The sequence below is a fragment of the Tetrao urogallus genome (assembly GCF_951394365.1).
Source record: "Tetrao urogallus genome assembly, chromosome: 1".
NCBI classification, from domain to species: Eukaryota; Metazoa; Chordata; class Aves; order Galliformes; family Phasianidae; genus Tetrao; species Tetrao urogallus.
This window is the reverse complement of record NC_136813.1, coordinates 158,701,732-158,713,982: the sequence shown is the minus strand read 5'-3', so window position 1 is coordinate 158,713,982 and position 12,251 is coordinate 158,701,732. Positions and strand designations below refer to the sequence as shown.

At 42.4% G+C, this 12,251-nt stretch overlaps 1 protein-coding gene across 1 annotated transcript; it reads left to right on the top strand.

Moving 5' to 3' along the window:
• Positions 1–1,534: 1,534 nt before the first annotated feature.
• Positions 1,535–11,981, top strand: CCT2 (chaperonin containing TCP1 subunit 2; the record flags this gene model as incomplete). The annotated part of the gene is made up of 16 exons (XM_079533209.1): positions 1,535–1,609; positions 1,820–1,894; positions 2,335–2,400; positions 3,265–3,376; positions 3,831–3,907; positions 4,821–4,933; positions 5,799–6,001; positions 6,189–6,289; positions 6,377–6,504; positions 7,897–8,000; positions 8,567–8,686; positions 9,293–9,421; positions 9,516–9,619; positions 10,452–10,551; positions 10,915–11,056; positions 11,705–11,981. 16 exons carry the CDS (start codon positions 1,535–1,537, stop codon positions 11,733–11,735), a joined length of 1,680 nt encoding a protein of 559 aa, XP_079389335.1. The 3' UTR covers positions 11,736–11,981.
• Between the last annotated feature and the right edge of the window lie 270 nt (positions 11,982–12,251).

The following is a 12,251-nucleotide window of genomic DNA, read 5'->3' as shown; positions in this document are numbered from 1 at the left end:
ATACGTTCTTGAGGAATAAGTCATAGAAACCAATTTATGTGTACATCATAGAACTGTGTGAATTGGAAGGGACCCTTATCGGTCATTTAGTCCACCCCATCTGCAATGAACAGGGGCATCTACAGCTACATCAGGATGCTCATAGCCCCCCAGCCTGACCTTGAGTATCTCCAAGGACAGGGCATCCACGACCACTCTGGGCAACCTGCTCCAGTGTCTCACCACCCTTACTGCAAAAAACTTCTCCCTTATGTCCAACCAGAATCTCTCCCCTGTTGCTTTGAAACCATTTCCCTTGTCCCATCACAACAGACCCTGCTAATCTGTCCCCTTCTTTCTTGTAGCCCAGCTTTAGACACCGAAAGGCCACTATTGGGTGTCCCCAGAGCCTTCTGATAATTGACCAGCTGATGAGGTATCAGGAGCACAAGCTTTATGAGGATTAGCTAGGGGCCTGGGATTGTTCAGTCCAGAGGAAGCTCAAGGGAAACCTTATAATCCCCTACAAGTGCCTGCAAGGAAGTTGTATTGAGCTGGGGATCTGCCTCATCTCTCAGGAAACAGCGATAGGATGAGTGGAAACGGTCTTTATTTACACCAGGGGTGGTTCAGACTGGGTATTAGGAAGAATTTCTTCTCAGAAAGAGAGATGAGGCATTGGCACAGGCTGCCCAGGGAGCTGGTGGAGTCACTGCTCCTGGAGGTGTTCCAGAACCATGTGGCACTGGGGGCTGTGAGCATGGAGTGGTAGGCTGATGATTGGAATAGAAATCTTCATGGTCTTTTCTAGCCTTCATGATTCTATTAATGATGCCACGAGCGTAGGTGACAGGCTTTTTGTTAGCAGAAAAAAATAACAGCACCAGGCTTAGGTGGGCACCGGCACAGCTGTACTTCCCAGAGAACAGGCAGCAGTGCTCCGGGTGCCTATGGGAAAACACTGAGAAGAGAAGGACCGCGAGGACTGCCTCCCTGATCTAATTCTGCTTGCTTTCAATGGGCCATACGGGCGATACAATGACACAAGGCTGAGGCCGGCTGCCAAGCTCACGGGACGCCAACCGCAGACGCGCGTCGGAACGAAAAAGCGGGCACGGCAACCCGCGCGGAATTGGCGCGGCAGCAGCCGTTCCCGCCTCCGCCGGGAGGGGACTACAGCTCCCACAGCGCCGCGCGGCGCCTCACCGCTTCCTCTGACGGCAGTTCCGCCGGGCGCTGGTGCTGTGGCGGCGGTGTGCGCGCTCATCCCGTACCGGAGGCGGCTGGGTGTCCCGCGGCAGCATGGTGAGTGGCGGGCGGCCCCGCGCCGTGCCCCCGGCGCTTCCACCCCAGGGGGAGAGGAAAAAGAAGGCGGCACGGAGCGGCGGGGGAGCCCGCGTGTGGCGTGGGGGAGGAGGTCGGGCCTGGAAGGTTCCAGAGCGCGCACGAGGCGCGCCCGTTAGGCCGCGGGCGGGTCCCGGCGCCGGGTGGGGGCCGATGCGGGGTGGGCGCTCGGCCTGAGGCGCTGCCCGGGCCGGCCCTGGGAAGCGAGGGGATGGCGGCACGCTTCTGGTCGCGTCTCTTTCAAGAGACGCGGTCTGTCTCACCGTCTCTTCACCGCGTAATTCACGTAATCTGTCGGCGAACAGATCGCGATACGGATTTCAAACAAGGAGTCGGTGTATTCAGTATTAATGTTCTAGTTATCAAAGCCAAATGGGCCACAGGAATTACTTCAGCATTAAACCTGTTCCTTAAGATTGCTGGTGTCGGGGTTTTGTGTTTAAAATGCGGTGTTTTGTGAAGGCTGCAGAAGAATTCTCTGCTCTCGCTGTTGTAGGCGTCCCTTTCCCTTGCTCCCGTGAACATTTTCAAGGCAGGTGCAGATGAAGAGAAGGCAGAAACCGCTCGGTTGGTAAGTTTCTTCTCTAAGATAAACTGGTGATGCTCTGGGTAATGATAGTCGTTCTTTTAAATTTAAGTTTACTTCCAGTTTGTGGTGATGTAGAGCTTCATCTGCCTCTTATTGTCTTTTGCTGTTGCAGAAAATAGAAGTGTTTTGTGTATATCAACAGAGTTCTTCTGTATCTCAGCTTTGGAGGTTCACAAGAACCTCCTAAGACTTCCTCAGAAGTCTTTTGGCTCTGATATGTAGTTTAGTGCTTACTGCAAAAATGGAATACATTTTGTCTCATTGTTGAAATGTAGCATTCAAGGAAATTGGAACTGGATTCTGCTGGGAGTTTGCCTGTAGAAGAGTTTGGTTAAGATGTCCCCTTGGAAATTATATCTTAGCACTTACTTATTGTTTTAAAGTAGAAATAATTTTCTAAGGCATATTTGCTTTCATTACAGTCATCCTTTGTTGGTGCAATTGCTATCGGTGACCTGGTCAAGAGCACTCTGGGACCTAAAGGCATGGTAAGATAGCTGCAAGTTCTCAGTGGTTCTACCTGTTGATCTGTGGCCATGACCCATGTAAACCTCATGAAGTTTCACCAGGCTAAGTGCAAGATCCTGCACTTGGGTCAAGGCAATCCCAAACATGAACACGGTCTGGGCAATGAGTGGATAAGGAGCAGCCCTATGGTGGAAGACCTGGGTAGATTATTGAATGAAAAGCTGAATATGAGCCAGCAACATGTGCTTGCAGTCCAGAAAGTCAACCGTTTCCTGGGCTGTATCAAAAGAAGTGTAATCAGCAGAGACAGGGAGGGCATTTGTCCCCCTGTTCTCTCTTAAGAGGGCATGCCTGCAGTACTCTGTCCAGGCCTGGGGTGCCCAACACAGGAAGAGCATGGAGCAATTGGAGTTGGTCTGGTAGAAGCCACAAGGATGATGAGAGGGCTGGAGCACCGCTCTTACGGTGACAGGCTGAAGGAGCTAGGCTTGTTGAGCCTGGAGAAACAAAGGCTCCAGGAGACCTCAGTGCAGCTTTCCAGTACCTAAATAGAGGCCTACAGGAAAGCTGGGAAGAGAGTGCAGTGACAGGACAAGGTGTGATATTTTTACCCTGAAAGAGGGCAGGTTTGATTAGATATAAGGAAGAAATTCTTCTCTCTCAGGCACAGCTGCTCAGAGAAGCTATGGATGCCCCATCCCTGGAGGTGTTCAAGGCCAGGTTAGATGGGGCCCTGGGCAGCCTGAGCTGGTGGGTGGCAATCTTGCCTGTGGCAGGAGGTTGGAACTAGATGGTTTTAAAGGTCCCTTGCAACTCAAACCATTGTATGATAATTTAGTTATAACAGTTATTTTTCAAACTGTTCTAATTCTTGCATCATGTAGGACAAGATTCTCCTGAGTACTGGCAGGGATAGCACGGTGACAGTGACCAATGATGGTGCAACCATCCTGAAAGCTATTGGAGTTGACAACCCAGCTGCCAAGGTCTTGGTTGGTGAGTTTCTAACAGTCTGTCATTGTCGTACTTGGAATTTCTTCACTTGCAACTTTCTTACGTAGTTGTAACTTCTTCATAGAAAAATATATTCTACATGGTGTGAGAAATTGACATATTCTGTGATAGATATTGCATATCTATACTTGAGAGCATCTGTCTGGCCTTACTTCATTTTGGTGGTGATCTTTAGGCACAGGTTGAGAGAGGGATGGCTTTTGACCACTGACAGGTTAGAATAGGTCTGTGTTGCAAACAAACAGGGAATTTGAGGGGTGCTGTGTTTGATTTGCATCTCAGGTTTTTCTGTGAGTTACAGTTTGACAGCCTCTTTGGCAGTAAAATTCTTTTTTTTTCCTTAAAGTAACGAGAGAGAAAAATGCTCTTGATTACAGCTGCCACGGGTGTTCAGTTTGTTGTGAATCCAAGCATTAATGCAATGGCTTTCTTTTAGATATGTCAAAGGTTCAAGATGATGAAGTTGGTGATGGAACTACGTCTGTCACAGTATTGGCAGCTGAGTTACTGAGGGTGATGTATTAATGTTTTTAGATGTTTTTATATAGGCTGCATAGTCCTGGGATATCAATAGGAAATGTGTTGCTGATGCTTATGAAGTGGGCTCCCAAAGGATAGGAATACTTTGCCCCATTGCCATTAAACTGATGGGAAAAAACCCTTAGGTACTGTCTTCATGTATTTTTTGAAATATATTTTTATATTTGTGGTCCATATAAGTTATAAATTCACAAATATTTAGATTTGGTACAGTTAAAAAAAAAAAAAATTCTCCTTATTTCATTTTGCTCCTTTGAAATCTTTTTCCACTATGTTAAGGAGGGGAAAGACCAACCTTGTCAAATTCTGTTGTGTGCACAAGACCTGAATTCATAACGTTCCTTGTAAACACAGCACATTGAAGATTGCCAAATGCTATGTTTGAAGTCACTGTGAAATAGATCTTAGAACTGAAGAACTCAAACTGTACCAGGGGAATCAATGGTCATGGTTTGTGGATCTGAGATCAGGAGCATCTGAGAAATGGCGTGTCAGCTTGCCTACTTCCTTGCAAAAGGAACTTTGAGGGGGTTCCTTGTTCTCCTCTGGGCCCCCACTCCACCTTATGTTACAGATTTAAGTGAACAAGGAGCTGATGTGTAACTGATGTGTAATCAAGTGAGAGTTGGCTGTTTTGATGCATGTGTCTGGTTTCTGTTTGTATTAGAATTAGTTTTGTTTCTTCATTCCAAGGGCAGATCGTAATTGCCTAGATTGGAGGAGGGAGTGGAAAGGTGCCTAGAATGCTCTTCTTCTGTTAGGTCTTCACTTTATAGTTCTGATGCTTTTGCTGGCATTCAGAATTTTCAGACTACTCTGAAATGTCTTTCCTAGTTAATGTAAATGTCCTGTGTAAGAAAGCTAATGATTAATTTTGTTCAAATAGGAGGCAGAATTGCTGATTTCAAAGAAGATTCATCCTCAGACCATCATTGCAGGTTGGAGGGCAGCCACAAAAGCTTCCAGAGAGGCACTCTTGAAAGCAGCTGTGGATCATGGGTTAGTAATGTATAGTTGCAGTAGCTCTTTATAAACTATTTGAGATGAAAACTTATCAGTGAGACTTAAAGAGTGCTGGGAATTTTTTTGCTGTTTGAAAGAAACAGAGTGATTGAATTGAACATTTGAGAGGAAAAGACTACTTTTGAGTTTGGTGAGCTGTAGAAGCTTTGTAAAACTATTGAAAATTACTTGTGGTATTCAGAAACAGAAAATGAACAGTAATTTTCCCCATAGGCCGAAAGTCTGAGTTGTTATTTCAGATCTCTTGCTCTGATTTTAAGAGTGTTTGAATCCTTTACGTGATGGCACAGGCTTTTCCAAGTGCAACGTTTTTGTTCTTAATCAGTCTGAACCATTTTTGTAGTGAAATTACACATTATAGAATGCCAGCTCAGTATTGTGGTACAATTAGTACAAGGACAGCAAAATAAGATTTTTTTAAAGCCTTGATATAGGAAGAAGCACCAATATTTAGTTACCAGTGTAGGTTTAAATGTTTTGCCATGTTACATAGCCAAAAATCTTGGATGTTGTCATGACATGCAGGTTGCTGATAGAATATGTGCTATTATGGTCCCTGATCAAAACAGCAAACTGCTGGTAAGTCACTGTAAGGCTGAATTGATTTTGTAAAAGTAAAGACAACAGTTAACAAAGTACTGTTTCAACAAAAGCTAGGCTAAATTAAACTAAAACCAGCTTCAAAAAAGTCTTTCGCCTGTGGCTTCTCCAATTTCAAAATGAGTAATGAATCTTATCTCACAGCACTAAGCAGAAATGCCACGATAGTGATAGTCTGGTGGTACTTAAGGCTGTGAAATTGAGGCCTACTAATGGAGCTGTGCTGCTGCCTTTGTTGTAGTGACGATGAAGTGAAGTTCCGTGAAGACTTGATGAACATTGCAGGAACGACTCTTTCATCAAAATTACTTACTCATCATAAAGATCACTTTGTCAAGCTAGCTGTAGAAGCTGTTCTTAGATTGAAGGGTTCTGGAAACTTGGAGGCTATCCACATCATTAAGAAACTTGGTGGAAGTTTGGCTGATTCTTACTTAGATGAAGGTAAGCGTTTGTGTGTTGGCTGTAATTGTGCTTAAGAAGGGAAGCTGTTACAAGTTAGACATCGCTATGGAAATACTGAATTGTAAAGCACAAGAGTTTTGTTTTTGCAATAATATAAGTGGACTGCTGTCCTTTCTTAATTTGAAGTCTTAAAAAAAAAAAAACCCAATATCTTTTATTACTACAGGCTTTTTGCTCGACAAGAAGATTGGTGTAAACCAGCCCAAAAGGATTGAGAATGCAAAGATTCTTATTGCAAATACTGGTATGGATACAGACAAGATTAAGGTATGTGATGGAACTACTGTTTTGAAACAGCGTTTTCATAAGCAGAATTAACTGTGCAGGCTGAACTCCTTGTTCTCTTTAATTTAGATTTTTGGCTCTCGTGTTAGAGTGGACTCTACAGCAAAGGTTGCAGAAATAGAACAGGCAGAAAAGGAAAAAATGAAGGAGAAGGTAGATCGTATTCTTAAGCATGGAATAAACTGCTTTATTAACAGGTATGTTTTCTTGGAAAAGAGGTAGGGTTTATAATGCAAACACGAAGTATTGAGGTTGTAATACTGTATGTGTATGAAGAATATTATTTATACCTAGATCTGTAAAATTAGATGATGCTGAGGCGAGTGTTTCCTTTGCACCTTTCCTTTGCACCATTCCCCTCCCCTTCCTCGCCCCCCCCCCAACGTCCTGTTCACTATTGTCCTGCTGTTTGGCTGTTCTGTAATTAGGGATCCATGGCGAAGCTCAAGTAGTCTTAAGTAGTGTTGCTGTAGTTTTAGCATAACCAGTGATAGATCTATGAATCTGAGAGTCTTTTCACCTGTGTCACGTCTCACTACGTTCTGTTCTAGTGTAGGCAAAAGAGTGGTCTGTCCAGTAGACGTGGTACAGATGTGTAGAGTCCTAGAGGCAGGGCTCCAGTGAGTGGATCGATGGAAGAAAGCTTCAAAGCAGTGCAGAAAGAATTCTTAACTTCCCATTGCTGTGCAGTGTTGCCTGTAAAACAGGTGGTGGCTGCCCTAAGAAGCTCAGGTAGCCATCAATCGTTGTAGCCAGGCTAATGATATTCTAGTTAGAATGTATTAAGTCTGATTTATTCACTGGTAGAGTTGATTTCTGCTTACAGCCATGCTGTAGGTCTCTTCCACATCTCACATGCTTACCACTTAAATACAACTGAGGAGATGTGTGATGGGTCAAGGCAATATTGATTTACAGTAGGAAGAATCTTCTCTGTATGTAATCAGAAATGCCACCTGTCTCTTTTGAAGATAGATGATAAGTATCTATTTTCTTGAGGTGTCATCTCCCAGCTTCTGAATTCCTACAGTCCTCCTCTAATTTGGAAGGGAAAAATAATTTGGTTGTTGACCGCGCTTTGAAGAGAGGAGAATCCATATAAATAAAGAAGCACATACTCTTCTCTGTAGTCTTTTAGCTTTGTGTGTGTGAGAAGACTGGCCAGGTACACACAGAGTTGTGTGCTGCTGGGTGTTTGTGTTGGTAAGGAACTGAAGAAAGTCTTTGCCGTGTTGTTCTAGCTCACCCTGCTGTAGAATTGGCAGCTAAGCTTCTGTCAGGCACCTAGAATCAAAGGGCTTGGAATTTAAAGCATTGATAGTGTGTCATCAGAGGCAATGTATTCAGAACTATAGTAGTTTTTTTTTTAGTAGGTTTTTTTTTTTCCTGTTGTTGCTGTTTGCTTGTGTGTGAGTGTAACTTTGGGTGGCTGGTGCCTCGCATACAGCTGTTCTTGTAGCTTTCAGAAATCTACGTCCATGCTGCTAAGAATCGGCTGTCCTTTGTTACTCTGGTAACAGAGGTTGTAGAATCTTTCAAAACATCTGTTCTTTCTCTAATGGGAAGCTGTGCCTTTGCTTTAATTGTAGACAGCTCATCTACAACTATCCTGAACAGCTTTTTGGGGCTGCTGGTGTCATGGCCATAGAACATGCAGACTTCGCTGGTGTGGAGCGTCTGGCTCTTGTTACAGGTATGTAGACTGCGGTACTGCCTGCCACTTGGAGGGCCACGTTATTTTTTCTGTCTTCAGTAAATGTCAAAGATTGATCTGTGAACATGGAAAGTACTTAGAATAAGCTTTGTTTTACACAACTTGCATACAGACATGTATGGAGGGCTATGAAATTAACCATCAGTAACTTTAACACTAAGTTGTGGATTTATCAAATCAGCATTCTTTCAGTAGCAGATGACTCAGTTTCTGTTTTCAGCATATAACATTTCACTTGTAAAATGATTGATTCTGAATCCTTCCTTCACAATGATGTAAACACGTTTTTTCTACCAACTGTGAACAAAGGGTGATGGCACTAAGCGAAAAATAGAAATACAAACTGGCTAAATTATCTTTGGTGTTGTAAAAATACTTCAGATTAAGTCCCTGCTTGATAAATGTTAGAAAAGTTTGAAAAGTTGAAAAGTTTTTGTAGAAAAAAGATACTTTAGCCATGGGAAGTGCAGGATGATAAATTTTCTTTCCTTTTTTGGTCTTGGCTAGAACTGTGCTTCTTGACTTGGTATAATCTACATTTGTAGGTGGTGAAATTGCATCAACCTTTGATCACCCTGAGCTGGTAAAGCTAGGAAGTTGCAAGCTTATTGAAGAAGTCATGATTGGAGAAGATAAACTCATTCATTTCTCTGGTGTGGCAATGGGTGAGTGTTTTAACAGGGATGGCATGCTGCAATATCTGTTAACTCTGTGCTAGCACTGTTCAGTTACCAGGATGGCAATGCCATGTAATGACTTATCTAACTTTTTCTGAATGCCTTGCTCTTCAATAAAGCATGATTCCTGCACAGATACATCTTCATGCTTGAAAACTGTTCATTTACATAACATTGAACATTTACATAAGTGCAAGTGTGGTATCCAGCATTTCTATTTGGGGTGATTAAATTGACGAGAGGAGTAGCAATCTGTCATGCTTGAAGAGCTGGCTCGCTTGTTCTAATAAAATACCAGTACCGTAAATTTCCAGGTGCTCGTTTTGAGGTAAAGGATTCACTTTCTATTAAATTAGGAAAGATTTGGAGGAGCTCACCGATGAAAGCAGTGTAGTGCACATCATTTCAATCTGCCTGTGAAATGTCATTCCCCTCTTCCTCTCTGCAGATCGATTACTTTATGTGGAATTTAATTGCGGCCATAGCTAAAACCATTTCAGGTGCTTTGTGATATCGTTGTCTTGTGTCATGTTAACACTCATCTTATTGTTTTGGTTTGTTTGTTCTAAATCTTCCTGCATTTGAACTTTGTAGGTGAAGCCTGTACCATAGTTCTGCGTGGAGCAACACAACAAATTCTAGATGAAGCTGAGAGGTCTTTGCACGATGCTCTCTGTGTTCTTGCGCAGACTGTGAAGGACACTAGAACTGTTTATGGTGGAGGTGAGTATTAAAATCTCTGTGCTATGGACATGATACACGTTTTGTATTACTGTTCAACTCATGTATGAAATACTTGTGTGTCTTCAACATACAGGTTGTTCAGAGATGCTGATGGCTAATGCTGTTGCAGAACTTGCCATCAGAACACCTGGCAAAGAATCTGTTGCAATGGAGTCCTTTGCTAAGGCTTTACGAATGGTAAGTTTGTTTAATCAGAGTGCTGGATTAATGTAAAGCTACAAGAGCTCGTTGGTTTATTGACTCCTGATATCAGGCAGTTGCTTCTCTATCCAGCTTCTGGTTTTCTCAAAACTCAGAACTGAAGTACAGCAAACGTATCTTGGATGAAAAATTAGGGTTTCTACAAAAGCCCTTGTGTTCTGTCTAATTTTATTTGTGCTCTAGTGCTATCCAGAAGTTTCTAGACTCCTGCTGGAGATTGCATCTTAGTAGGAATTAGAGTACTGCAAGAAAATAAATTTATAGGATATTATGCTGCTAACAGACACTCAGTGTGAGGACCAGTTGCCTTCCAATTTCTCTATTTTAAATTAGGGAAACCCCTCCTTAGGGAATTAGACTGTGAGGAAGCATCTCTCTAAAAAAAAAAAGTAATTAAAGAGTGAAGTAAGACTTGGCATTACCTCTTCTGTCAGCTCGTGCAGGTTTTGCAAACAGAGCGATGTGGTTGGTGCTGACCAGGAAGCTGGATTCTCAAATCCTCCAATTGTAATTCAGAGTGATTTAACACAGAGACGTGTTTCTTTCTGTTCATATAAAATGTGGTGACAAATCTGCTGATGCACTTCTGTCCTCTCAGCGGTTGTCTTCCAGTTTTAAACAAACAGGTGGTTGGGTTGGATTGTGTTTCCTCAGTTCTGATCAGTGCAACAGATAATCTACTGGTTTTAATCAGCTGCTCTTCTTGAAACTGAATAAGTAGCAGTGTGGAAGTGTGTGATGTTTTTGACTGTAGGAATCAGTTCATGTGTTAATTAAAACCAACTTGTGTTTGTGTTTATCTGCTTAGATCCCAACAATAATAGCTGATAATGCTGGCTATGACAGTGCAGATTTGGTTTCTCAGCTCAGAGCTGCTCACAGTGAAGGGAAGACAACTTATGGACTTGGTAAAGAGCTTGATGTTATTTCTGTTCTTGGGTTGGTGTTTGAGTGGGGGGAGGGGAGTTAGACTTCCTGAACTTGTTTGTCACTAATAAATTCAGCTGGAAGAACTGAGTATATTGATGGCACAGTAAGCGTGCTCATCTGAAAAATAATAATAATAAAAAAAATTGGAGAGGAATTTTGAACTTAAGGCATGGACCTTGATGTGAATTACTTTATTTAATACTTCCCCTACTATCAGTATGGTTCATTTGAGCAGGTAAACTGTTGGGTTGTCAGCTTTTGGTAATTTCCTTCCAAGTAAGCAAGAGAAGGAAAAAAATCCATACAAAACAAACTACTTCTTAACCTGTGCTTTCTTTCAGATATGAAAGAGGGGATCATTGGAGACATGGCAGCATTGGGAGTAACAGAAAGTTTCCAAGTCAAGAGACAAGTTCTGCTGAGTGCAGCTGAAGCAGCAGAAATGATTCTTCGTGTAGATGACATCATTAAAGCAGCACCGAGGTATGACTAGGATGTCTGCATTGGTCAGTTCCAGCAGTATGCAGTGACCTCCTTCCGTGCAAGAGTGACTGCAGAAAAAGTCTCGTTCTAAAACTATTTTATTGGAATGAAGACTGACATCTGACATGCTAGCACTTGTTATATGTGATTTATTTTTGTATGAGCAATATGAACAGGCCTTCAGAGCCATCAGTGCACTCAGAATAGTGTTCCTGAGAAATGCCTACTTAATGTGAAGGCACCATCTCCTCATGTGCCACTTAGAGTACTAAAACATCTGCAGAAGTGGCTGACCAAAATGTAGGGGACTTTTCTTTAGAAGAATGCATAGTTGAAAGTGCAGCTGCTTCTGAAATAGAATCTGCACCTAAAACAAAATTGTGTTTGTTGCAAAGCATAGGAAGAAATCTTACTTCTAGGCAGGTTATGCTGCCCCTACAAAGTAGTTTTATTGTTTTATGACTCACAGTTCTTTCTTACTATGGCCAAAGCTTGTGTCTTATCACAAAAGACAGTACCATCTCAAAGCTGTGAGATGAAACTAGCACTGAATGCAAAATGTCAATTGAAAAAATAAAGGCAGGTGGGGGGAGGCTGGTCGACCTCAGCACAGGGGAAAACTTTCTGAGTTTTCTTTTTTCTCCCCAGAAAACGCGTTCCAGACCATCGCCCATGTTAAACTTCTCCTGGCACCTGAGACTGCGTGGACCAGATCTCACTTAGTAATTTTTTTTTTATGATTTAGTTTTTGTGAGGTTATGGAACAGAAGCTTAAGATGAGCATCTCCATCAACAATGGCAAGAAGAAAGTGTTTTCAGCTTCTTTTAACTTATTTCGGTTTATGTGTGTTGTGGGTAAGATTCACTTCCACATAAAACATGGGCTTTATACACCGTACAGCTTCTGTTCCTTTCCATGTTCCACTTAAGATACACAGAAATAAAAAATAAAGTTCATCAGTGTTGTGTTGGTCTTTGTGTTTCGTATCTTCACTCAGACTTAAGATGCTTTAAAGTGAATGCTAAAGTTAATGCTAGGGTTGCTCTCTCACCTGCTGTCTGTGCCATTATCACCTTCTTTAGGTTGACTTTGTTCAGTTTTTATAAGCAGTTTATTCCAGTCCTGGCTGCATAGGCTTGGAATTGAAATCCAAGAAATAGGCTCTAGCGTTGTTAGCCTTTTCTAGTGATTGTG